Source organism: Corvus brachyrhynchos, unplaced genomic scaffold (genome assembly GCF_000691975.1).
Source record: "Corvus brachyrhynchos isolate BGI_N302 unplaced genomic scaffold, ASM69197v1 scaffold116, whole genome shotgun sequence".
NCBI lineage: Eukaryota > Metazoa > Chordata > Aves > Passeriformes > Corvidae > Corvus > Corvus brachyrhynchos.
The window spans coordinates 10,089,186-10,114,480 of record NW_008240221.1 but is presented as its reverse complement, the minus strand read 5'-3'; the positions used below and the strand labels follow the sequence as shown (position 1 = coordinate 10,114,480).

General features: G+C 36.6%; 1 protein-coding gene across 6 annotated transcripts in view; it reads left to right on the top strand.

Moving 5' to 3' along the window:
- The window catches only part of PUM2 (pumilio RNA binding family member 2), a 55,717-nt gene extending 30,661 nt beyond the window's left edge, over positions 1-25,056 (top strand). Inside the window, exons 11-21 of one of the 6 annotated variants that reach the window (XM_008641798.2) lie at positions 1,736-1,879; positions 2,907-3,188; positions 7,943-8,179; positions 14,435-14,702; positions 15,235-15,364; positions 16,947-17,081; positions 17,336-17,473; positions 19,143-19,268; positions 19,811-19,932; positions 21,203-21,395; positions 22,117-25,056. In XM_008641798.2, the coding sequence (XP_008640020.2) occupies positions 1,736-1,879; positions 2,907-3,188; positions 7,943-8,179; positions 14,435-14,702; positions 15,235-15,364; positions 16,947-17,081; positions 17,336-17,473; positions 19,143-19,268; positions 19,811-19,932; positions 21,203-21,395; positions 22,117-22,248 (1,907 nt within the window). In that variant the 3' untranslated portion in view covers positions 22,249-25,056. The remainder of the gene's footprint in view (positions 1-1,735; positions 1,880-2,906; positions 3,189-7,942; positions 8,180-14,434; positions 14,703-15,234; positions 15,365-16,946; positions 17,082-17,335; positions 17,474-19,142; positions 19,269-19,810; positions 19,933-21,202; positions 21,396-22,116) is intronic. The other 5 variants (XM_008641799.2, XM_017744950.1, XM_017744949.1 and 2 more) reach the window with 5 other exon arrangements.
- The last annotated feature ends 239 nt before the right edge of the window (positions 25,057-25,295 follow it).

Genomic DNA, 25,295 nt, shown 5'->3' with positions numbered 1-25,295 from the left:
TTCCCTACCTTGGGAAACCTTTCTTGGTGGTGAAGCGGTAGAGCAGCAGGGCAGATTTTTGTAGGTGGAAGAGGCAACGGCACCTCTAGCAAAGGTTTTTTAACCAGTTCAGATGTAAGAACCTGTTTTGGTTGGCTTTAACTAGCCAAATTTTCAAACAAACAATGTGGAGGACAACTGTCTTCTTGCACTGTTGGTGGGAAAGAGGAGGTAGATGTGCCTGAAATGCAAAGCAGCTAGTGAGCAGTGAGAACAAACAGGTATAGAATGATAGCAATGACAATTTTTCATAACCAGTATAATGCATTCACCTCCAGAACTGTGAATTGAACCTAAAGATCTGGATTTTCATTGCTCCTCTCCTGTTCAGTACTACCTGAGTCTTCTTCATATCTTCAGATTTTCTTAATGTGTGAGAATTTGGACCTGTGTATCCAGCTTTCCTGCAGAGCACTGTAAGCACCAGGCCAGAAGGCAGATGTTTCCAGCTCCTTTTTTTGGAGCATGTCTAGGCAGAAGAGATTACAGAGATGTTTTAGAAATTGAGGAGGAGAAAATATGACTTAGAAGGCTGGTGACTATGGTACGTACCTGAAATGAGGTATGTTTAGGTCATTATATATTTCAGAAAGAGCTCTGCTAGACCTAGTTCTGAGTGTACAAGGCAACTGATGTGAACAGCTTACTTAAAATGGAATGCAGAATCTTTGTTCTTACATGTACAAAACCAGACGCACGACTTTTGCAATCTTGACTTTTTTCTTGATAGTGCTAGTATATATTTGAACATGGGAGGAATATTGAAATTCCGTTGAGTTTTGGTTTATCGCTTTATAAGAATGTCAACCTAACAATTAGAAACTGTTGCATTTTAAATGTCAGCACCCTTTCTTAGATTATTGTAGCTTGTCTTCCAGATTTTCGGGATTCTTACTCCAATTCATCTACTTCACTATTAAGTGTCAAGAGCTTTAAAATTAACTCTCTTGCTCTTGTCCTAAATAAAGGTTTTTTGCTTGGCTTTCTTTTGTCTCTCTTGCTTTTCTTCATTCATATATTGTATCCTGTACTCCTTCCTACTGCTTGCTTTTCTCCTTTTTCAACTCCTCCTCCTTTTCTTCATCAATTCCGATTCTTCAATGTCAACGGAATGAAATGTTATGCTTGGATTACAGTCTTTTATTCCTGTGTAACTGACTGCTCCAAGATATTCCTGCACACACAGCATTCATTTCCTAATGTGTTTTTGCAGATGGTCTTTTAAGTGTGGCTAGGTAATGTATGGAATTGCCAGACTTGTGTTTAGCTCAGCTCTTTAATTGTGCACATTTCAATAGCTTTTCCATGTACAAATGAGTACAAGAGAAATGTAAAGTATTTTAAACTGCTGAAAGAAATTGATTTGTTAATGATCCTAATACAGTCAGTTGGATTGTACCTGTACCTTCTCCTATGGTATTAGAAACTTTAACCTTGACCGTAAGTTCAACTTAAGACAACTAATTTTAGTAGTTATTTTAGTTGTAAAAAATCTCTTGAAGCTTTTCTACATCTGATTTTGTTCCAGTGTTTTATGATGTTTACTGCTTTTTCTTTGTCGTCCAGTTGATGTTCAAAGACAGTGTGGCAGAAATGCTGGTTTGTAGTTTGTGGTTAAGAGTATTTCAAGGAGAGAGGAAATGCTGACTGTATGAGACTATCTGTACTACTAATCCTTGTCTCCTGTGTTGTGTAGGCTACCAAGTGCTGGCTCCCACTGCCTATTATGATCAGACTGGTGCCTTAGTAGTAGGCCCTGGAGCGAGAACTGGCCTTGGCGCACCAGTCAGATTGGTTGCCTCAACTCCTGTTCTAATCAGTTCTGCAGCAGCACAAGCAGGTAAATATTTTGCCCTGCACAGAGGTTTCTTTCACTTCTCTACTGAGCCTTAACAGTAATGTTGATTAGTATTTGATATTACTGTTTTCTATGCATCTGTGAAGTTTTCTAGTTTTGAAGGATATACTGTGCATGCTTGCTTTATTATTCACTCTCCTCCTGTTCTCTGAGAATGCTGTTTCTCAGAGATGGGTTTTCAATATTTAATTGGAATTTACAGTCCTCTTCCCATACATACACAAGCATGTTTCTGCAAATGTTACTTGTCAGATAGGAACATTTTCTCCTTCCTTTCCCCATGCATTATAACATGCATTTCTCATCAGTCCCCTAAATGGTGTCCTCTAGGAAGCATCATTTCATTGCTTCGGCCTGGCAGAAGATGGATTGCTCTAGAGCCTTGCTATGCTTTTCTCATGAAAGTATTTTCTCCTGAAGAGTGTGACAAGGAAAAAGCTGTGTATAGAATGGAAAGCAAAAGAGGAGAATTAGTTATATCAAAAGTCTCTAGTTTCTTCTTCTTTTTTACCAGTTGTAAGATCTAGTATTACTGAACCATTTATTGCATGTTAAATTAAAATCCAGAATATTAACCCTGGATTAATTAACTTAATTTGTTCAGAAAATTAGATTTTAAGTTAATCTATCAGCTTCTTTCTTTAGTCAGAACTTGTTACTGACAGTAGCTGAAGATGTCTTTGAATGACTCTTAGCTGCAACTCTGCTACTGCAACTTTGGATATAAGAAGTTCAGTAAACAGTAATGTCTTATATGTTTACACTGAAAACTCCCTCAATTACATTAACAGTCCTGGAGCTTTGATTAGCCTAAAACATGTGCTGTCTTCACCTTTTTTCCTTGAGTAATTAAGATTATGTAATACTATTAAGTCTCTTTGTTCTTTAATATGTGAATTTCTGCTTGTTTTAAGAGGGCTTCAAGAAAATACAATTTAGTTCTGAATAATCCATTTTCAGTCAGAAATGTTTGAGAGAGTAATTATGATTGAAAACATGTGTTTTACAGCTGCAGCTGCTTCAGCTGGAGGAACAGCAAACAATCTCGCGGGAGCCACGAACGGTCTTTTTCGGCCACTTGGTGCCCAGCCACAACAACAGCAACAGCAAACAAATAGTAGCCTACAATCCAATTCATTTTATGGCAGTAACTCTTTGACCAATAACTCCCAGAGCAGTTCCCTTTTTTCACATGGTCCTGGCCAACCAGGAAGCACATCTCTTGGCTTTGGAAGTAGCAGCTCTTTAGGAGCAGCTATCGGCTCTGCACTTGGTGGATTTGGCTCATCAGGTAGGTTGTTAATATAGTGAGGACATTCTGTGAGACTTTTGTGTTAAGCAAAAAAATGTATCTGTATCAGGCATCGTATATACACATACATTTCTAAAAGGAATGGAAAAATAGGTTATTGAAGTTTTAAACAAATTTTAGGGGAATAAAAAAGGTTTTTAATATTCACTTGGGTTCTGTGTACAAGATGCATTTTTGAACAATATCCTGTAGTCACAGGTATCTCCAAATTTTCCATACTGATCACTGTACTCTGCCCCAGAAGTTTGTTACTGTTTTTCAGTAAGCTGCTTTTGTTTTCAAGGAAGTCTTCATTCTGTGGTTAAAATAACAGTTGATGATATTGAAGATATGCATTCTTTTGTTGTAATTATCATATCAGAAAAATTCCTAATTTTTTTTCAAACAAATTAAATAGCATATGACTTTCTAAATTTGATCTAATATTGAAGTGCTTGTTTCTGTAACATTTTTAAAGGATTTACAAAACAAAGAGTCTTAATACCCAAGAATAGTCCTTGTTAACTCTAGCATGTTTATTCTTAGATATAGTTAAGCCTAAATAGGTCTGTGCATGTTTGGGGCCTTTAATTATTTCAACAGATGCTCCTAAATATTATTGACTTGTTTATATTTAAAATATTTTTTCATGTTTCTGCTCTAAAGCAGAAATTTCATATTCACATATATATTCATATATTCACATATATAAAAACTATTCACATAGTTTTTAAACATGCAACATAGGTTTTCTTGTATTTCAGATTCAGTTTTAGTAAGGCAAGAGAAATATTCTTTTTGAAGAATATTTCCATTTACTATTAATCTCTACGTTTACAGCACTGAATTGCATCTTATTACTAATAGTATTTTAATTAAATCAGTGGAGCATGTTTAATCTTGTGTATCTTGCAGATGGTAGAAATTGGGGGAATTGTATGTACTCTAACAGTATTCTTTTCAAAACTTAGGAAAATTAGCCCTAAGGAAAGTAATTTTTTAAAAAAATTGTTACAAGATGGCTTAATATATTTGGGAGAAAAAACAGAAGGAAAAACACACCCTTCAGTGTTCAGACACGGTAGTTGTTATTTGGTAACTAAGTGTGACTAGTGACATCAAATATACTGCATACCAACACAGAGTTTTTCTCAGTGTTGTTTTTCATAAAATAATCGGAAAAATTGTTTACTTTAACAAAACTAATGCTAGGAAGTCCAAAATCAGGATTTTGCACAGATCCTGTCCAATATTTGATTTTAAAGAGGAGACTCAAAACATCCCATGTTTAATTAAAAAAAAAAATTAAAATTGAGGCTACTCAGTAGTGTAGGTTTTCTTAATTTTCCTTAATGCCACAGCAAGTAAATATTATTTACAAAATGTGCTAAGTGTGTCTTATGTAATATAACTTGTCCTGAGCTACTTGTAGGGTGTCAGTGTATCCTTAGCAGCTGTGTTTCACTCTAGGTACAATTTCGTTACACTGGTAGATAGTGATAATAAAGACATATATTTAATACAGTGGAACTATTTAAGGTCTCTAGATAGAATAGATTTAAGTCATAAAAGTTTTTATCCTGCATTATCTGAAGAACCTCCATAGAACACAAATTTTAGTTGCATATCTGCTTAAGAAAAATCAGCATAGCTTTTTCTGGCACAGGAGATTAAGCCTTTTTCTTGTAGCAAAGGTCAGTTCCAGAGCTTTGTCCAAAGCCCTCAGCACAGAGAGCACATGCTGAAGTCTTGCAGCAGTATCCAGGGTGATTTAATTAGCATGGTGGTTTGCACAGGGAAGCAGGAACCCCTATGCTTTTGCAGTTTGAGAAGTGCTGGTGAAAGGTGCTATCTAAACCTGAACTATTTTTAGTATTATTAGAATAAAAGTATATTGAAAGTGCCCTTCTGCTAAGTATGAATTGTACTTGCCCTAATAGCCACTTAAAAAATTCCTTCTGGTTATTTATTTATTTTTTTAGAGTTCTGACCTCTATGTATATATGAATTGAATTACACAGATAAGCACTTAAACAAATGGTATTCATGCATATCGAGGCAAATTGAAAACAAGTTTAATTTTTTATGTGCCAAGGCTTCAGCTTCTTTGTAACTCCCGTCAGTATGTTGAAAAGGTTGAATTTCAGTTAAAATATAGCCATGAAGACTGATAGATGGCAGGACACATTTTGCCCTTACATTTTCAGTTTTTGCAGGGAACAAAAATAGCTGCAAAAATGCAAAGGTGAGCATGTTCTAGCTTGAATGCCTGAACAAAGTAACAACTGAAAGCAGCGAACATACCATATAAATGACTGTATGTACTTACAGTCTCTGTTCTTTTATAATAAAGTTATTCATACTCCATTTTAAAGGTTTAGGTACATGGTGATAAGTTACTGCAGCTTAACAGGTAGCCAAGAATTAGATCAACTATGGCAGCTTTCCAGATGCCTTCTTTCTGGCTTGTAACAACTGTAAGGGAATTGGATTATCTTAAAGTGGGGGAAAGAGGAGTAAGCTAACACAAATTATCTTCTGGGGTTTGTGAGCTTGGCTTGTGTGTGAAAATGCAGTTCAGTTGGTTCATGGTAACTTGTTAAGCTGCAGTAATTTAGCTGAGTAAGAAACCCTGAAAGATGGAAAAAACAATCCATCGTGTAGCATTGTATTAACATTTATATAGTTCACTGAGCCAGAGCCTGTAGAGCTGGTCTCAAAGCTTGAGATTTCTTTCAACTGTTGCCTTAATTTGCTCTTCTGGTTTCTTATTCTCAATCTCCTTGCCTAGTTAGTCCAGTGTCTTTTCCTTCTGGCTTCTCCTCTTGTATGTCTTCCTTCCCAGTTTCCAGGCAACATTTATCTCCTGCTTCCCTCCCTCTCCTAAGTATGTTTCTGTTTCTACTTGTACTGTGTGATGTTCCCATCATCAGCTTACTTATTCCAGCCTTTTTGCCCCACAGTCACATACACCTTCTACAGCCTAACTTTTCTTCAGATCTGCTTTCTTCTCATCCTCAGTCCCACTGAAAGTGCTTGCCAGTTTCTCTTGCAGTCTCTTTCTTGGCTCCTTTGTCTGACCTTTCTCTCTACCTCCTGATTTCCTTTCTCTTTCCCCCTTCCCTAGTCTACTACTTGTGTTTGGCTTTTGTCTCCCCTGCACTGGAAATAGAAAACTTCCTTTCCACATTGCCTCGCGGGCCTTTCCAACACAAGGTGGAATCTTGGACAGCAGTTTCAGAGTCTTTTTTGACATAGCACACTGAAGTTCAGTTGCAGGCATAACCTTAATCAGCCATCTCAGATGTGCTGTGTATGGTCAGGAGCTTAAGTTTTCAGCTGTGAGTCTGTAGCAGATCTGTGCTGAACTTGGATGAACTGTGATTTTGCAAAGATTTTTAGTTCAATCCAAAAGTGAAATGAAGGTCTCCTTTTGCTGGCATATTTAGTCTGAGTACGTGAAAGCATTAACTTCTCAAAGAGGTAGCTAGATTGTTTTGGTAAGGATAAAGCACCTTTCTTTGCCAGTATTTCTGAAATGGCAGTGTTTAGACAGAAGTTCTATTAAAAATTTTGTCCAAGCAAGTTCCTGCCATGAAAAATATTAGCCAAGTTGTTAATGAGAAAACAAATTAGTGTCTTAAAATGGGAAGCTCTAGGTGATCTTTATATTGGGCCATGCTGCCAGCTTTCATAGGAAGGTACTTGAAAAGGATAAAGGTTATGGAAGTACAAATTCTGACCTTTCCTTTTTAAGTTGAAGTAGTCAATAGTAATAATCAATTTTTCAAATTCAGCTTAATAAAGATACTTGTTATTAAAATATCCATAATCTTGGTTTGGTTCATGAGTATAATAATGTTCCAGTGTTTAAAACAGGCATTCTAGTTTAATATTTCACTAGTATGCAGCAGATACCAGAATTTAACATTTCTAAAAACTTTTAATTGTTCTCCTAATTTGTCCTAGACCACTCATCGCCTTGCTGAATGATGCTGTGCAGGATAACCAGTCCTTCACTAATACACTGTTATCCAAAGCCTCTAGTCTAATTTGACTTTCAGAAACACTGATAGCAGTAAACTGACGTTTTTAATTTCTCGTCTAATTTTCCTATCTCTGCTCTGCTTGTCATCTTCTTCTTGGCCTATTTCCTCTTTATAATATCTTTTCAAAACACTTCTCACTTCTTTGAGAGCCATAATTCTCATAGGGAATTTTAAGTAGTCATTTTTTTCCTACAGGTGAGGGATTCACAAGCGAGGAAGTTCAGAAACAGCTGAACAGCAATATAAATTATTTTGTGAACCCTTAAACAACAACTAATTGCCTCTAGACTTTTCCTGAAATGAGTGTCACTGTCTGACTAATAATTTTTGGTGGAAAAAAGTTTATCAAATAATTTAGTGGAGATATTTTTAGAATCATATATTCTTTAAAGTGACAGTGTAATCTAATCTTGTAAATTCCATATTTGTCCCAAAGCCTGAAGCCAGGCATTAAAAGAGTACTGCAATATTACTGTGAGAAGTCTAGTGTGAAATGTTGAAAGACATTGGTGAAATTACTTGCCAGTGGTATGTTTATACCCACTTAGATTTACTTGAAAGCATGTGTGGTTATCACAGTAATTGTCTTTGTCATAACGATTGCTGTAATTATTGTGATCACATCTGTTGTTGCCCAGCTGTAGTTGGGGATAGGTTTTATTCAGTTGACACTGTGTAATTAGGGTCTTTTTATTTCTTCTTCAGTTGGCAGTTCTGCAAGTAGTAGTGCCACAAGGAGAGATTCTCTATCTACTAGCTCTGACTTGTACAAAAGATCTAGTAGCAGCCTAGCACCCATAGGGCAGCCATTTTACAATAGTCTGGGATTTTCCTCCTCTCCAAGTCCAATAGGCATGCCTCTGCCAAGCCAAACGCCAGGACATTCACTTACGCCACCGCCATCACTTTCATCACATGGATCCTCATCCAGTTTGCATTTAGGTAAAAAAAAAACAAAAACAAAAAACCAAAAAAACACTTTTTGTTTGTATGTGTGTATGTATTTCTATGTGTAAAATATATGTTGCATAAGAGATGTCACATTACCTTTGCTGTTAAACAGTTTTGTAATGAAGAGGGACTATTCCTGAAAGGTGAAGAGCATGTTCAGATGCTCATTGATTTGACAGTGGAGGGCACTCACCTTTTGGCAGTATCGGGCCAACAACTGATTTTTCTTCCCTTGCAGAAGCCCAGTAGAGTGCCCAGTAAGAATTATTGGTCCTTTATCTATTACATTTCCACAGTATGACATGCGAAGGTGCATTATTTTTGTTTCTCCTCCACTGTGTTACCACTTTAAGGACATTTTAGGTGATGTGTTCAACAGTGAAGTGACTTTCATTAATGATAAAGTAGAAAAGTGAGCAGTGCTCACAATGCAAAACGTACCGAAAGGTGATTTTTGAATCAGTCAACCTCATGGCCCAGATACTTTGCCAGGAAGGCAGTAGTTTATCACCAGGCTGGTGGAAGGGAAAAACAAAAAAAAAGGCATTTGTCAAAGAAGTAGCAAAGGCATTGTCAGTGGTGGCTCTCTGTTATCAGATGTATTTTTTAAGGAATGCTGAAAATAATTTCTTAAATTTTTTTGGCTAGTTAGATGACATGGGAGCTCAACCTTTCTTTAAATAAAAAAATAAAATAAAATAAAAAATCTAAAGAACCCCCACCACAGTATACAGTGTATTTAGAAGATAATGCCTCTAACCTGAGGTTACCTAATAAAATTTTTCTTTCCTGCTGCAAATATTTGCAGTCACTTAATTTGGATGCTAAAGTCATGCAGTGAAACTGGATGTAATTCAAGATTGAGTTGCCTGTTGCTCCAGTAACTATTCAGTGCACAGTCCCATGCTTGCAATAGGCAGCCTAATCCCCTATACTTCTCTTAGTGCAAATAAAACAGGAAAAAAAAAATTAAAATGCCTACCAGAATACACCTTAAGTGAGAAATGTGTGAGTGATTTGTATAACAAGGTTAAATAATTAAAATATATTACATTTGCAGTACAGTATCCCCTTCAAGGTTAAGTGCTGAATACCCGAAGTAAAACTGGGCAAGGGGATGTTTCAGCACGTTTTATTTTTTTTACTTACCTTTTTTCCTTTTTCAGGTCTACAAAGTTCACCTTTGGGCTGAGACCAAGCATGGAAAGTTTCAGCCCAAATGGAGGCTTTTGAGAAAGTTCTGAACATCTGACAATGGGGTTATCATGGAAATCTTTTTCTTTCTTTCTTTTCGAAGTACTCTCACCATAGTTTTCATATTGCTGAAAACTATTCTTAAATCAAATTTTGGAAGGCATTATCTAAAATTTAAAACATTCAAAGTTTTGTTTGTTTCATGTTTGATAAATGTTAAAAGATTTTTTTTTTTCAGTTACAAGAAAACTAGACTGTGATCAGTATAGAGGATTGCCTCTATCAGCAGAAATTGTTAAATACTGACTTTGACCCATTTTGAACTGTTTGGCAGTGTGAACTAAGCCTAATAGCTTGTTAAAATCATGTACTAGATCAGTGTGTAACTGCCAGAATATACAGTTGTACTCTGAAAATTGACACAAGCTTGTTGGCTTCCGTTGTGTCCTCTTTGTCTTCCAAGTGAAGTGGACCTTGATTACTGATAAATGTTTTGCTACATTGCAAAATCAGCCTGAAATTGGGAAAGTGAGATCTTCTGGATATTTGCTTTTACAAAAAATGCAGAAAAATGCAGTGTTTTTTTAGCCTTTCTGCCCTGTGCTTTATTTTTGCACAGTTACATTCAAAGTGCACCATCTCAGAGTTTAAGACCATTTCTGCAGTTGTCAGTCTTGTTATATTTATTCTGGTGTGTTCATCAGCTGCTCTTGGAAGCATGTTTTGTTCTCAGATACAAAAAATAAAAATAAAAAATAAAAGCTTTCTCACCAAATGAGAAGTTATACCTGATATCAACAGGGAGTGTATTTTAAGAAGGGTATGTTTATCATGCAGTCACTTTTCAGAGTAGAACATTGTAAGTTCATGTCTGCATGCAGTTTCCATTGGTATTTTGATAATGCCTGTCAAATGCAGCTCTCCCTCCACCTTCCAAACTTGTCCTGCCTGCTTGTATCAACAGGTTCAGCTAAGTTTAACTCCTGTTTTAAAATGGACATCAAACTCGGTTGCTCCTGTTTCAGCCACCAGAATCTACAGCACAACACTGGGAAAGGGTGCATGGTTTTATAACCCCTTTGTCAGACACTGCTGCAATTTGTAGCTTAAAAGAACAATTTCCCTTTTACAAGAAATTTGTGATATTTTACTGTTTTTATCTCTTCTCACCACCTTTTTTCCAACATCCTAAAATAGCAATGTGCTAATGACTTTGTGCTAGTGTCAGTTTTCCTGTATTTGAAGGGATTTGTCAGTTGTCTGTAACTGCTTCTTTACTGTAATCAGTTGGAGCAGTAAGGTCATGAATTTGAACTACCCTTTCACTCCCAAGTACAAGGAGCTGCAGGAGGAAGTGTTTTTCCATTGTCATAAAAAATCCTTTTAGATTGGTAATCCTTACCCTGTTTGATGGTACACTGCAGCATTTTAAGAGTAGAGTTTTGGTGTAGGGTAGGATTTCTAAAATCTGGGCTTTCGGAGGTAATTATTTTCTGTGTGTTGTGAGCCAAGCTTGTTAGCAGTTCAGATTGATGTTTTACCTTCAGAGATGGTCATTCTGGGTAAGAGTAAAGGAAGGCGCCTTGGCAAGGCAGTATGGGGAGCTTTGCATTGCCTCTGCTGTGTCCCTCCTCTGTAGGGCTTCAGTAAACTAGGTATAATAAACACTTGCAATGATTCCTAAAATATACATAGATATGTATAATTCTATTTTCCATATGAAGATGAAACTTTTATCTGAGGATGAGATGAAGCTCCTTTTTTACAGATGAAAAAATACTCTGTAGAAATTAAGTTCAAAACATTTATATACACGAGTGTTTTACTAGAAAATACTGCTGACACATGTAAATAAGTTACTATGCAGTAGATACATTTTCTGTCTTTATTAAAAGTAATCAAAAAGATGCTTTGATAAATACAGACTAATGCTGTCAAAATAAATATGCCTAGATCTAGTTTTTAATGTTTTTTCATGTTCTCTGTAGCATATAATAATATGCTACCTATGTTAAGGAGTCAGTAATTTAACATGCTTTGTGTCCTTGAAACTTGGGCTTTGTTTTAGATTATCTATATCCCCTTTATATCTCTATGCCTTTTCCTCCCTGTGGATTAGTCACAGGGATTTAGGTTCAATTAAATTGTAGAACAACTTCATACTACTGAGTGCTTTGGAGATCTTTGTTTTATGAGATCAGAAGTGATAGCTAATTGATATTTGAAGAATGAAATGCACACTTCTTTCCCCAAGAGTTTGGAACTATGTGGCTATACTAATGTCTAATAAGTGTTTTAATTTTTCAGTGCCTTATTCAGTAGGGTATGTTCCCCAAATAACTTACAAGACCTAGGCTGTTACTTTCCTAGTTTGGAGTAGAAAATAGGCCATTGTACTCACAATTATGTCTGCATGTAATAAGTACCTAAGACAATATGCTTATATTTTGGGAGTTTTACTATTTTTCAAATCTCAGGGTTGCCACTGAGCCGTAACATTTCTGTAATTAAAGATTAAATGAGAATAAAAGCTAATTACTTATTAAATGACTCTTTTTTATAATAGTGTCCAGTGTTTTACAAGGTTCTGCTTTCTGTGTGCTTCTGAGATCACAGGCACAATGGATGTGCTTTCTTAATACAGCCTTCCTGTGTTACTGTCCTGCTTAACGTGACTGTCTGAAATAGTTTCACAGGCTAGACAGGAGCCTCCCAGTTGCAGCATAGTTGTCTTACAAGTCTTAAAAAGTGATGGTTCCCAAATTAGACTGAAAAAAGGCTTGATAATTCTAAGCAGGAAATGTATATTACACATATATAGTGTTTTTGTTAAAAGCTACCATGTTTCTTAATTTCTATTTTAGTTTCTGGATAAATTGTTGCATTTAATTTATAGAGATGAAGGCTCAGTTAAAAAAAACCAAGCGGAAACAATTCCTGATTCACATGTGCAATTCTGTGACTGTGTATGTTGACTGAGCATATGATCAAAACTGCCCTGTTAGTTTCTGGCACAGAATTGAGCATGCGATCAGTGGAGCAATAGAGATGCTGCAACAGGAGAGTAGCCTATAACTTCCTTTCAGATGGGCTCTGGTGCCCTCTCGTGATATTAAATAGTGTTACTGCACAGCTGATACAGGGAAGCCAGGATTGCACTCATATGTTTACATAGTCCAGATGAGAAATGCCATCATTTCAGCTGCATTACTTTTTTTGTTCTTTAGAAGGCCATTCCTAGAGGAGAAACTACAGCAGAGCATCACTCTGCATACTGCTTCACCTGCAGAATGTTGGGGGTTTTTTATTCTTTTGTTTGTTAGTACCATGTTGCTGCCAGTTCTTTTCTGAAAATAGTGTTTGTCAGTGGAAACTAAAACTGATAGTTACAAAAACTTGATTTTCCTGTCTGTAAAGAATTAAGAGGCTTTAATTTAAAAGAAAACCTAGTGGTTTTTAAAAGATATTGTGGGGCATAAAGTATTTATTGATGCTTGTCACCGAATTTTGAAGACTAATTATAAAATAAATATTAATTATTTCTATTTTAGGGCATAATACCATACAGTGCAATCAATGTGATGCTTGATGTGTCTTGCAGAGCACTAACATCTCAGGTTCTGGTACTGGAATTTGACCTTTTGAGAAAGATAACTTTACCATTAATACATTGCCAGTCCACTGTAACAGTGTTGTTGCCTGGCCTTATAAATACTTGGAACCAAGAGAAGGCTTGGCTGGGGCACAGTCACCTTTTTTCTTTTTCTTTTTTTCTTTTTTTTTAATTCTTTTTTTGCCTTTTTTTTAAATTAAGTTTGTAATAGAGCACCATTCAAACAGCACATACTGCAATTTGTTTTAAATTCAAATGTAGGTATTTATTCTGTTGATTTTGAAAGGGCTTTAATTACAATGTCACTTTCTAGACAGGGAAACAAAATGCTTTCCTTTTCCAATTCATAGTCAATACTTCTAGGGAATGTTTGGTTTTTTCTTTGCTTAGTTTGGTTTTAGTAGTAGAATTGAGGTTTTTGTGTGGGAATTGTCTTCGAATATTTCTGCTTGTAGTATAGTAAGGGTATCCCTCTAAAAAAATACAGCAGTTGGGAAAGATGCTTTGGATGCTTTTTATGATAATTGCTGCCTGTTGTAAAGTGGAGGGGAGAGGCCTGCTGGAGGAGTTCAGAGTGACACAAACTGATCAGAGTGCCGGGTGTGAGGAGAAGTGCATAGGATTGGGGGGTGACAAGAGCTGTAGGTGGAATCACTAGTGAAAAGGAGTAGGCCCTTGACATAGGAAGGCAATTTAGTTCTTAAAAAGTAAGGAAGGATGAAGTGTTAGTGAGAGTGATGAGTGTTTGTGCAGCGAGGAAAGGACTTCATGTTTCTGAAAGGAGCTTCAATTTTATATATCTGTGGTTGTTTGAGAATTAAGTAGAGTATTTTTGTTACCTGGTTTGAAATTTGACGTATTTAGTGCTTAGAAGAGGTACCAGATTGAAAGCTCGGGATGCTGAAGTCATCAAATAACCTGCAGGACAGGTACAGCATGACAAGAGGCACCACACGTGCCTCCCCAAAAATGCCCTTAACACGCTGTAAGTTGGAAAGGTATCTCAGTAGGGACTGAAGGGTAGTTCAGATTTCATGGTCTATTTTGACACAATTGGCTAACTTCAAGACTACTAACAAGGGTATAAGCCAGTATGACTCATGAAGTGGAAATCTGCCCACTAAGCTTAAGGCCCACTCAATTCTAAAGTTTCTGTAAGGCTGAGTGGGTGCTCACTTTACCTGCCTTGATATATTCTTCTAATGACATTTCTTTTCCTGGTGCCCTCACATAAAATAAAAATGAGGAGGAGAATGGTTTTATTTATTGCAAGATAAAGCTATCTAACTCCTGCAACCATAATGAGGTAAAATGTAAATAGCAAGACAACACTGTTGTTTTCTTTGGCTCCAGGGTGTATCCGTAGTTTTAGTGCACTTGCTGTTTTGCTGTTGCTCGTTTTCCTCACGGCCGTTGCTGACAGAGCTGCTTCCTTGTAGGAGGACTGACAAATGGTAGTGGTCGCTATATTTCTGCAGCCCCCGGAGCCGAAGCCAAGTATCGCAGTGCGGCGAGCACCTCCAGCCTCTTTAGCTCCACCAGCCAGCTCTTCCCTCCTTCGCGCCTCCGCTACAGTAGGTCTGACATTATGCCTTCTGGACGCAGCCGATTGCTAGAGGATTTCAGAAACAATCGTTTCCCTAATCTTCAGCTAAGGGACCTTCTTGGACATATTGTTGAATTTTCCCAAGACCAGCATGGTTCTAGGTAATTCTTATAAGACTAGTTAATAATACTTCACTGCTTTGATATTGCTTTATTAACATCAAACATTTGAATGAGGTGCTTGTCATCTTAATTCAAAGCACGCCATTAATTGGAGCACACACTGACCTTCTCTAGAAAATTTCATTGTAAAAGTAGTACTAATTTAGCTGCCTGTAGAAGTTCTCAGTGTAGAAATAGCCTCATAATTAGACTTTTAAACTCTAGTATTTAGGTATCAAAAAAAGGCGTTGATTAAGAAAACAAAATATGTGACATCTGGAATGTAAAACTTTTTTGTCAGTACATCATCAGGTACTTAGTTACTGTTATTCTTTTCATCTTTAATGCTTTTCAAATGAAAGTTTTTAAGTCAGTTTTACAAAAATGTATCCTTTTATATGCAAAGGCACTACTTTCATTTTAATAAATTTTATAAATGCTTTCTTTAGAGTGTTGAGGTGTCTCATTGAAACTGTTTGAGAGGTTTTCCTGTTGTTGATGCAAAGCATAATGTACCTTTTTTTGCCCTTAGATTTATACAGCAGAAGCTGGAGCGAGCTACTCCAGCTGAGCGCCAGATGGTATTTAATGAGATCCTGCAAGCAGCCTATCAATTGATGACTGATGTGTTTGGAAACTATGTAATACAGAAGTTCTTTGAGGTAAGCATAGCACTAAGTCTATGGATGGACATGCAAATGAAGTGCTGTAAATCTGATTAAATTTAACTGGTCTTTTTCTTAACACCATAGCAGAATTCTACATGACTTCCACAGAGCCCAAGTGTGTAACTCTGCATACATGTTTTCTGTTCTGTATCCAGTGCTTTTTGTCATAATGGACACAGTTTCTCCTTACACTGGTGGTGCATGTATTGGTGAACACTGGTGAATGCACAGGCTGCACGTTGAGGCTTCACAAGCCTTTTAGCAGAACTTAGAGAGACTTTCAGGAGATGACAGGGGACTTAAATATTTGAAAGATGCTTTTTATTGGTTACTGGATCATGGTACAGAATGGGTCTGGAAAACACCCTTGCACTTAAACAGCTGTGTGAACTTTATCCAGTGCTCTCTATGAGGAAACTCCCATAAAATATATTGAGGCAGAAGAATTTTGAGTAAGGGGTATCTATCATAACATACAGCCAATATTGCTACAACTAGTATTTAAAACAGATTTGTTTTCTGTTAAAAAATATGTGGTAAAAAAAGGCTTTATCAAAAAATTACAAGATTTGGCTTGCAGAGAGAAGAAAAAAGTAATACCTGTGTCCTGGGAAAAGTTATATGTAGAAAGGGTATCTAGTATAGTGTACTTTAAATCAAGGGCCACATCAAAGAGTGGCGGAGAGAAGGTGAAGCTGGAAAATGTCCAGTAAGGAATAAGATACTTGCTGTAAACAAGAATGTCATTTTTAGTGAGTAATCTATGAAACAATGTGCTCACTTTTTTACTTTTTTTTGTTAACCAATCAAAATATCTTCTGAAAAGTGTCACTGACATATGATGATATGGAAGATCTTGATTTTGCTCAAGGGTCATTATTTGCTGTTTTTTCCATAATGTTGAGTTGGATGAATACTCAGTTAATCATTGTCAGTTGAGTGTTTTCATCTTAATTCTGCAGAACAGTTGTCCAGAAAAAAGCGTGCATGGCCTTACCTGTAGAAGGGGACCTCGGTTCAATGTTTAAGTAGGCAGGTGATGTTGGTCGCGCTTTCTTCAGAGCTGACTACAGGTGTTAAGTTTGACAGTTCTCAGCAGTGCTGCAGGAGTATTGCTGTGCCTGCAGCTGATTGTCCCAGTGGTCACTTCAGTGTCCTCTCTTACAAGATGTGAGATACACTGACAGTACAAGTTTTGAGATAGCAGGAAAAGTCTGATTTGGACTCATACCTAATAATGACCTGTGATCCATGTGCCTGGTATAATTTATTTTAAGAAGTGGCTCATTGCACTTAAATATTCCTACAGACAGACAAATGAAAACTACATAGATTTCTTCTGTTGTCTTTCAAGGTCATGCATTTGACAGCAGGTATGTGACTGGATATGGAATATTACAAAATGTTGCATTTAGAAAAGAAAAGCTTCTGCTAATTATACCCACCAAAAAAACGAAGTGAAAAATGATTCAAATATTACAATCACGTACATCTTGAAAATACTTACTCTGACATGTAAATTCCAGCATGCTGCAATATGTCTTCATTTGTTAACAGCATATTTATTTTCTTTTAGTTTGGAAGTCTGGATCAAAAGTTAGCCCTGGCAACACGCATCCGAGGTCATGTTCTGCCATTGGCCCTCCAGATGTATGGCTGTCGTGTTATCCAGAAAGCACTCGAGTCAATCTCACCTGACCAGCAGGTAATTGTAAGTTAGAGCAATGATTTGATTTTATTTTATTTATTTTTATTGTATCTATCTTTTTACTTGATTAAATTGTTGATTATTCCCTTCATCATGAAATATCCTATGGGCTAAAATAGTTGTTTAAATGAAAATACTGAGGTTCACAGTTAACAGCAGTGAATATGAAGATTGGAGTCAGGATGAAATTAACTTTTTCCTTGTTTAAGTGGGGGGAAATATCATCGTAAAGACAAGGATAATCTTTGTTTTTCCAGAATGAAATGGTGAAAGAGCTGGATGGCCATGTTCTGAAATGCGTGAAAGATCAAAACGGAAACCATGTTGTACAAAAATGCATTGAGTGTGTTCAGCCCCAGTCACTCCAGTTCATCATTGATGCATTCAAAGGACAGGTAGTGTCAATGGTTCATTTCCTCTTTGCAGGATGCTTAGATTTCACAGAAAAAGATTTGCAAGTCTTTGTCCATCATTTGCATGTACAAGATAGTGTTTGGCACTTTGTTATTTTAAGTAGAATGAAAAAGGGGATGATGACATGGAAAAGCTGTTGGAGAGACAGTTAACATGCTGTGAAAAGATTAATTTGTTGGGAGAGGAGGCTCTAGAAAGACTTGTTTGGATGTATTATAAATACACACAGTGGGTGTCATATAAATACATACAAAGGACCTCGTGTGCCCAGGCTTTGTGTTTCTGTTTTGTAATAACACCATTTCACATTTCCTTCACAACTCTTGACAGGGCCATTTTTCATATAGTAATAAAGTATGTGCTCTCTAGCATATATTTTTTGTTAAAAATGACATTTTCCTCTCCTGTTGCTTGTGTTACACGTGTGTCTTTCAGTGTTTCCCAATGAATGTCAGTCCTTAAGGAACTGCAGTGATGAAATACACTAATCTGTTCCCTGCATATGGGCTAGTGTGGAGTGAAGGGGGTGTCATATTTGTTTACTTCAGATTGGGGTTTTTGTTTTGTTTCCAAAAAAAGTTATTACTATAAGATTGATATTGTGCTGCAGGCTAGTGAATATGCTGCAGCTAAATAACATTTTAATCCTCTGAGACAAGCGTGTACTTTTATAGTCTTGAGAAGAATTGTAAAAATCTTACTAACTTCGCTATATAACTAAATTTTACTTTAATGGATGGCCAAGTGTATTTTCTCATAAAATCTACAGTATCTTTCTCATTTTACACAACAGCAATACCAGAATTATAGTTGTACATAGTACTAAATTGCATACCAAGGTTTCTACGGTTGTGTCTTTTTACACCAAAAAGTGTGTATGAGGTACATGAGATGCATTTTTTAAACTGTAAATAGAGCTCCTTGACTAAAGTGTGAGTGTGTTTATTTACTGAACATCCATCCTGAGCGCCAAGTAATTATATATAGAAAATATTAGCTAATATGAAATGGCAAATGAAAAATGATACACTTATGTGATATTACTTACCATTTTCTCCTGCCTGCATCATTTGAATTGATGCCTAATCATACAAGATTCTGTGTTCAGTCCTGACCAACACTGAAATTCTTGGAATTAATCCCCAAACCACAAACCTAGCTTCTAGAGAAGCAAGCAGAAGGAATAAGCAAGATTTGGCTGTACGTTTTGAGTAGTTATTTGCAAACTTTGTAACTGGGAGCCTGTTGTGTATGCTGGAACATGAAATTGGTGAAAATCAGCCACCATTATCAAATTCCTTTTTATAAGTGTCAAAGTCTTAAAATTTGAAAATTAAGTAAAAAGGAAAGCCTGAAAGTTGAACAGCACTTAACTAAGGGTCGTGCTTCCAGGCTTTCCTTTGCAGCTGTGTAGGCTAGAAACATTGTAATGAACAGTTGGGTTCTTAGTTACATGGTTTCTGGAGTCCTTGACACACAAAAACCTGCTTTTTCATCTTTTCCTGACTTTTGCTGGAAACGGAATTCTGGTCTTGGCAGACAAAACTTTTTTAATAGTAGTTGGTATGTTCAGTTCCAGTTTGAACACAGTAATTGCAATAGATGTGAGCTTTGGTTGGTTTAACTTCAGTTTGCAATCCTATTTTCAAGGTATTTGTACTTTCAACTCATCCATATGGTTGTAGAGTAATTCAGCGTATTCTGGAGCACTGCACTGCTGAGCAGACTTTGCCAATCTTAGAAGAACTGCATCAACACACAGAGCAGCTAGTGCAGGTTAGTGCGCGTACACTCGTTTGTAATGCACTGTAGAGTTTTTTGTTGTTATCATAATTTACTCCTGTATCCTAGTTTAAATGCGTTTGCCTCTCTTTTTGGTTTTGTAGACATTGATTTTTTGTTTTTCTTTCCTTCCATAGTTTTAATGAAAATGAATTTGGAAGTTGGGAGGCAAAGAAGATATAAAAAGCCTTTTTCTTACACTTTTGACTGTAGCTTGGTGTTCAGGGGAATGTTACAGCTGTTAAAAAAGTATGATCTTAAATTTAAGGACTTCTTTCTTTAAGAGTGTAAAAGATACTCTAGCAAAACACTGGTTTTACAGATTATTTACATTTTTCATGTAAAATTTGTGGCCCATTAAGTAATTCTTGATGAAGTATGTTTTGCATCACTTTGCTACTGTAATGTTGACATTACTGTATTTTCCTTTTATTCATGCAATTAGTAATTTCATACTTAATGCTCATGTACAAAAGCTGTCTGTATTTATTACTTGGTATGAACACAAAAAAAAATTGAAGTCATCTTATTTTCAGGATCAGTATGGAAATTACGTTATTCAACATGTACTGGAGCATGGTCGTCCTGAAGACAAAAGCAAAATTGTTTCAGAAATAAGAGGAAAAGTTCTAGCTCTGAGTCAGCACAAATTTGCCAGGTACTGGACAATTTTCATATGTTAAAGATTCATTAACCTTGTAAATATATTGGATTTATTTCATGTGTTACAAAAGGGATGCAATATTTTTTTTTTTCTATTGTGTATCTTTCATCCTGAAATTTCGTATTTTTATAGAGATGAATGGTAGTGATATTTTTATACTAGGTTTGGGGAAGGGAAGAGGCAAATGTTCTGTAACAAAACAAAGGAGGTTCTGTGGCTTTATGGGATATGGCTTTTGTTCACTTCGTGCAAGCGCAGGGAACAGGTTCCAAGCTTTCATGTGAGGATGCCCAGAGCCAGGTGAAAAGCTCTGCTGGAACTTGGGTGATGTGCTGATGATGATAAGTTGGGACTTGCTGACTCTCAATCCAGTCTAGCAGTTTGCAAGTATAACAAGGCTCGCTTTAAAAAGTGGTGGTTCAGTCTAACAAGGATTTTCTGCCTTAGTCTGAAAGTCTGCTGTAGGAGGCCTGAACTATGCTGAATTTAGAACCCAAAACTTATTCTTCCGTGCTTTTTGCTGAAATATTTTTGCTGAGAGGATTATGTGCCTTTTGCTAAGGAAAAATAGACCTCAGAATTCATTCTGGGTGATTTAGTGAGACTAGCCTTGTCACCGAAATGAAGTAGAAATCCCTTGTGACATTATGGGGGCATTTGTTTTAAAAATTGCTAGCAAACTAGTTTATCTGGACTTTATTTTTCTTTTCCTGAATAGAACTCTTCATAATCCTCTAATTTGTTTAATTTCTAAAGCACAAATTTAGGACCAGGATCATTTTGCTGATGGCCTTTCCAGCTTCTGGAAGGTTAGGGACTTGCTCTACAAAAGAATATTTGATGGAATCTCTGATGTCGGCATGCTCCTGGAAAGTGCATTTATTCAAAAAGCAGGAATCTTCATATTTGGCTTTCTCTGTTGTGTTTTCAAAGGGCCCACAACCAAAATAGATGTGCTAGAACACATCTGCAGCCTTAAGTCCAGTATACCTATGTAGGTCCAGTGGAAAAGGTCTCTCCTACAAAATAATAAGTATCAGAAAATAACCTTTTCACATGGGTGAAATAATAGGGATATATAATGTTGTAACTTCCTCAGTCATCGGACTGGAGATTTGGAAATGAGGAATTGATGCATTTGCAATACACTTTTTACTGGCGTTAAGAACCCTGAAGAACTGATAAACTTCCAGATAGGTTTAAAATGGTTACCTGAAAGAATGTTACACCTCCAGTCCCATCATGGACTTGCCTTATTTTTCAGCAACGTGGTAGAAAAATGCGTGACCCACGCGTCCCGTGCCGAGCGCGCCCTGCTGATCGACGAGGTGTGCTGCCAGAACGACGGCCCTCACAGTGCCTTATACACCATGATGAAGGACCAGTACGCCAACTACGTCGTGCAGAAGATGATCGACATGGCCGAGCCCGCCCAGAGGAAGATCATAATGCACAAGGTATGTGCGTGCATGCTGTGGTGGTGCAAAAATACCATCTGTGCGAGCTTTTCTGCCAGAGCACCTTTCCCTGCAAGTGTAAGACTCACTGCTTCTGTAATCTAGAACTTGATGTATAACCGTGGCATTCAGTGGAGCTTGGCAAAGCAGAAAACGTTCAGATCTCTGAGCACTGAGCTAAAAAAGGAAAGTTTCAAAAGTTGGATTTCATCTCCTGTCTTTGTGCCAGCTTTTATGTGAAAACACTTTCAACAGAAAAATGTATCTGTCATCACTGTTAATATAACAGAAGAAACACAGGTTTCTCTTTTTATTTTCTGGTTGTGGGTATAAATCCATTCTGCAGTTCCCCCTAAAGAGGTTCCTACGCTTCCTAGCATAGAAGCACATTTCTACTTAAGAATATCCTGACATGGAGAAAAGTGTTGTTGCCATAATGGCCCAAGGCTATTTAACACAGGGCCCAGGATATTCCTGCAGGAGCTCTGCTTCCCCCAGTCACCAACAGGGCTCTCCCACAAAATACTACCTCCCTTTTCCTGCAGCAGGAACATCAGTTATTTGATGAGCCAAAATCACCAGTTTTGCATATTTCCAGAAACTTCCAAACTTCGAAATACTTGTGTCTTCTGGCATCTTTTTGCATAATTCTTTCAAAGTGTAGTTACTTCTACTTGAAAGTGTTGTGGATGTTTACAAAACCAAACGTTTCTTATTACAGATTCGACCCCACATCACGACTCTGCGTAAATACACCTATGGCAAACACATTCTGGCCAAGCTGGAAAAGTATTACCTGAAGAACAGTGCTGATCTGGGGCCAATTGGTGGACCACCAAATGGGATGCTGTAAAAGACAAAGAGAAATGGAAGAAAAATTAAATTGTGAATTATCAAAACCTACAACTTAACTCTAAATGTTCTGATTTTTTTAAATCTATTTATTGACTTTGTTCATCCATTTGTAAAATTTTTATTCTTGTGTATATTTTTGGGGAGTGAATTGTTAGAAAACAAAGAAAAAATATCTCCAGCCCTGATCCGGAGACCTATCAGATTGGATGGCTGGCAAAGCACAGAATGCCTGTATATGATGTAATTGTATCAAAATAGCTGTCACATATTTTGTAAATTTTTACCTTGTAAAGTCACTGAAATAGTTTTTAAAGGGAAAAAGTACAGTATTCTTTTAATACACTGGCTTGCAATCTGGTAGGTCTACCCAGCATCATAGCACAACAGGTTTATAGAGTTGTATATAGAATTAATCCTTATTTTTCCCCTTTGTGTGAAGTCTTTTATACCAGATTAAAATTGATCAGCTGCATAAACATTATTTAACATGTTGAAAAGTTAAGTTGTATTTTGGTGGTTCACAACATCCTATCCAAATAACAAAAAGGGCACAGCAAATTAACGTAGGGAAGAACAAAACAATGGAAACTTTAAAATACTAGGTTTTGGCACTTGCTGTGGATACAGGTTTTTTTAAATCATGCCCTAAGGTTTTCTCTAGCAATGTATTAAAAATAAAGTGCTGTATATACTTATATATGTAATTGTTGTACAAGGTAGAGGGATTAAAATGATGGTGGTACTTCCATTCAGCAAAGTACTCTGTTGGAAAAGGAGTAAAGCCTGTATTAACTTTACAGTCAGTTTTACAACGCAGGAAGAGTAGAGATTTGTATTTTTTTATTTTGCATATAGAATTGTAAGGATTTGAAAGTGTTGAGCATTTATTTTGCTTTCTCACTGTAGATGCGAAAAATAGGTAATGATAAAGAGAAGGGGCCACTGAAAAGTAAACTTGATAGCTCAACATTTAAGCATGGTTGATTAACTATTCAGATAGCTTTTTGCTTCCTATAAATATATGCATTGTATACGTGTAGTTAATAGGTGTAAGTTTACAGTTTGAAAACAAATCTCTCGTTTCGATGTTTATTACAAAGCCTTGCTAATTTAGTAGTGATGCTTACCTTGGTTGTACAGATGTACATTTGTAAACCTTCATGCTGTAAATGTAATTTGTTTTACTCCTTTTTGGGACAAAAATTTGCATTTTAGTGTATATTCATATCCCCATTCCCTTCTTTCCCCCTGGCATATAGTGTTGTATAATGTAAATTTATTTCAGCAAATCAAGAGTGATTTTTTTAAAATTCTATCTTTATATGGTTTCAAAAATATGAACCGGCTTTCTTTTTATCTATTGTGAGAAACATTATGTTTTGTTTATAACATAGCTGTTGATTCTGTTCATATGGACACTTTGGGAAATCAATCTGTTCAAATTTTAAATCAGGATAAATAAGCATAGTAAGAAGTGGACTGAAATATTTGGTTATCACAGAAACCAATGCTTCTTCCATCTTAATAAATGTGGCATGATTTTTTTGTACAGAAGAGTACTGTATTTTTGAATAGCCTTCTCCCAGCGTAAAGCAAATATGTATGATAACTGTCGATTTTTTTCTCTGGACATATGACATTGTAACAGTAACATAAAGATGATGTACATATACAAGCGGCCTTATGTACATTTCCCAATGATCTTTTTAAGGCAGAATTGTGACCATATGTGTATAATTAAAATCCTTTTTAATCCTTTGCCTATGGAAATATTTTGGAAAAAGCTTACTTTGTATATTCAGTTTCTGAAAGATAAAGAAAGTGCTTTGTATGTTGTTGAAGTAAGTATTTTGTGTAAAATGTTCATTTGGATGGCTTAACCTAAAGTTTTGATCAACATGATAGTTTGGAAACAACGTCTTGAGCATTGATCAAATAAAAGGCTGTTTTGGTAGGGGTGTGATCATGAGAAAGAAAATAGTAGTGGTATAAACTTGTGTGAGGAATTCTGTCATGTTACTGTTGATACCAGGGTTACATAACTGTTACTAAAGCAGACATCTGAGGTGCTGCGTTTCTAATGGTAGTGATAACTCATTAATAGGCAAATGGGAAAGTTTCTTCTGGCCTACTTCCAGTGCCTGCATGAAGTGAGGTAGTAGGCCTTGTTATTTTGAGTAAGCACAATTCTAATTGCCAAGTAGTTTTTGCATGGCAGTTCACAAAATTCCTCTGCAGAGGTACCAACCCTGTCATTGGAGCCAGAGCTTTCCCATAGTCGCCCAAAGGATGACTTCTGAGCCACTTCCTTGGACACATCAATTCTCCTCAGTGACTATCTTTACCCTGTGTACCTGTGCCGTGTGTTATAATCCACAGAGCCGACATTCCTTCAACACGTAAGACAGTACGTCAGGCTTTCGGGGATGTCCAGGCAGAATCTGATAATGTCCCAGTACTTTGTCCCTGCAGCACTCATGCCATGGTTGAATTTAAGCAGTCCTGTAACTGTCATCTTTGGTGCTTTCAATATCTTGAGTATAATCTTCCACTTGCTCTCCTGAGATCATTTGTGCACAAATTCTATCCAGGAACATGAAAATCACTGGATTTCCTTTCAACTATTTTAGGGTTTGGGTAGAACCACTAGACTTTTTGCTCAAGTATTGCTTTTTGATATAGATTGTTTACGGACCAGTTTGTTTAGGTTTGACTCCAGGTGGCTCGTATTGAATAATGTAATGTTCACATGTATATACTGTAAAAATCAAAATGAAAATGTGTGAATAACACTGTGTGAAATATATCTGGTCTTGCGTTTTTCCTGTAGGAAACCAGCCATATTCTCAGTTATCTGACTTACCTGTATCTGTGAAGCTCAGCTTTGGGAAGGTGCTCACTCATATGATCTGATGGGAATTGGGCAATTACTGAAGAACCCTGGATTAGATCATTAAATTTCCAGAGGGTGGCTCTGAGCAGCTAAACCTTCCTGTTTTATAAAAAGGTTTTACTGATGTCTAGTTAAGGCTACAGCCTTGTGAC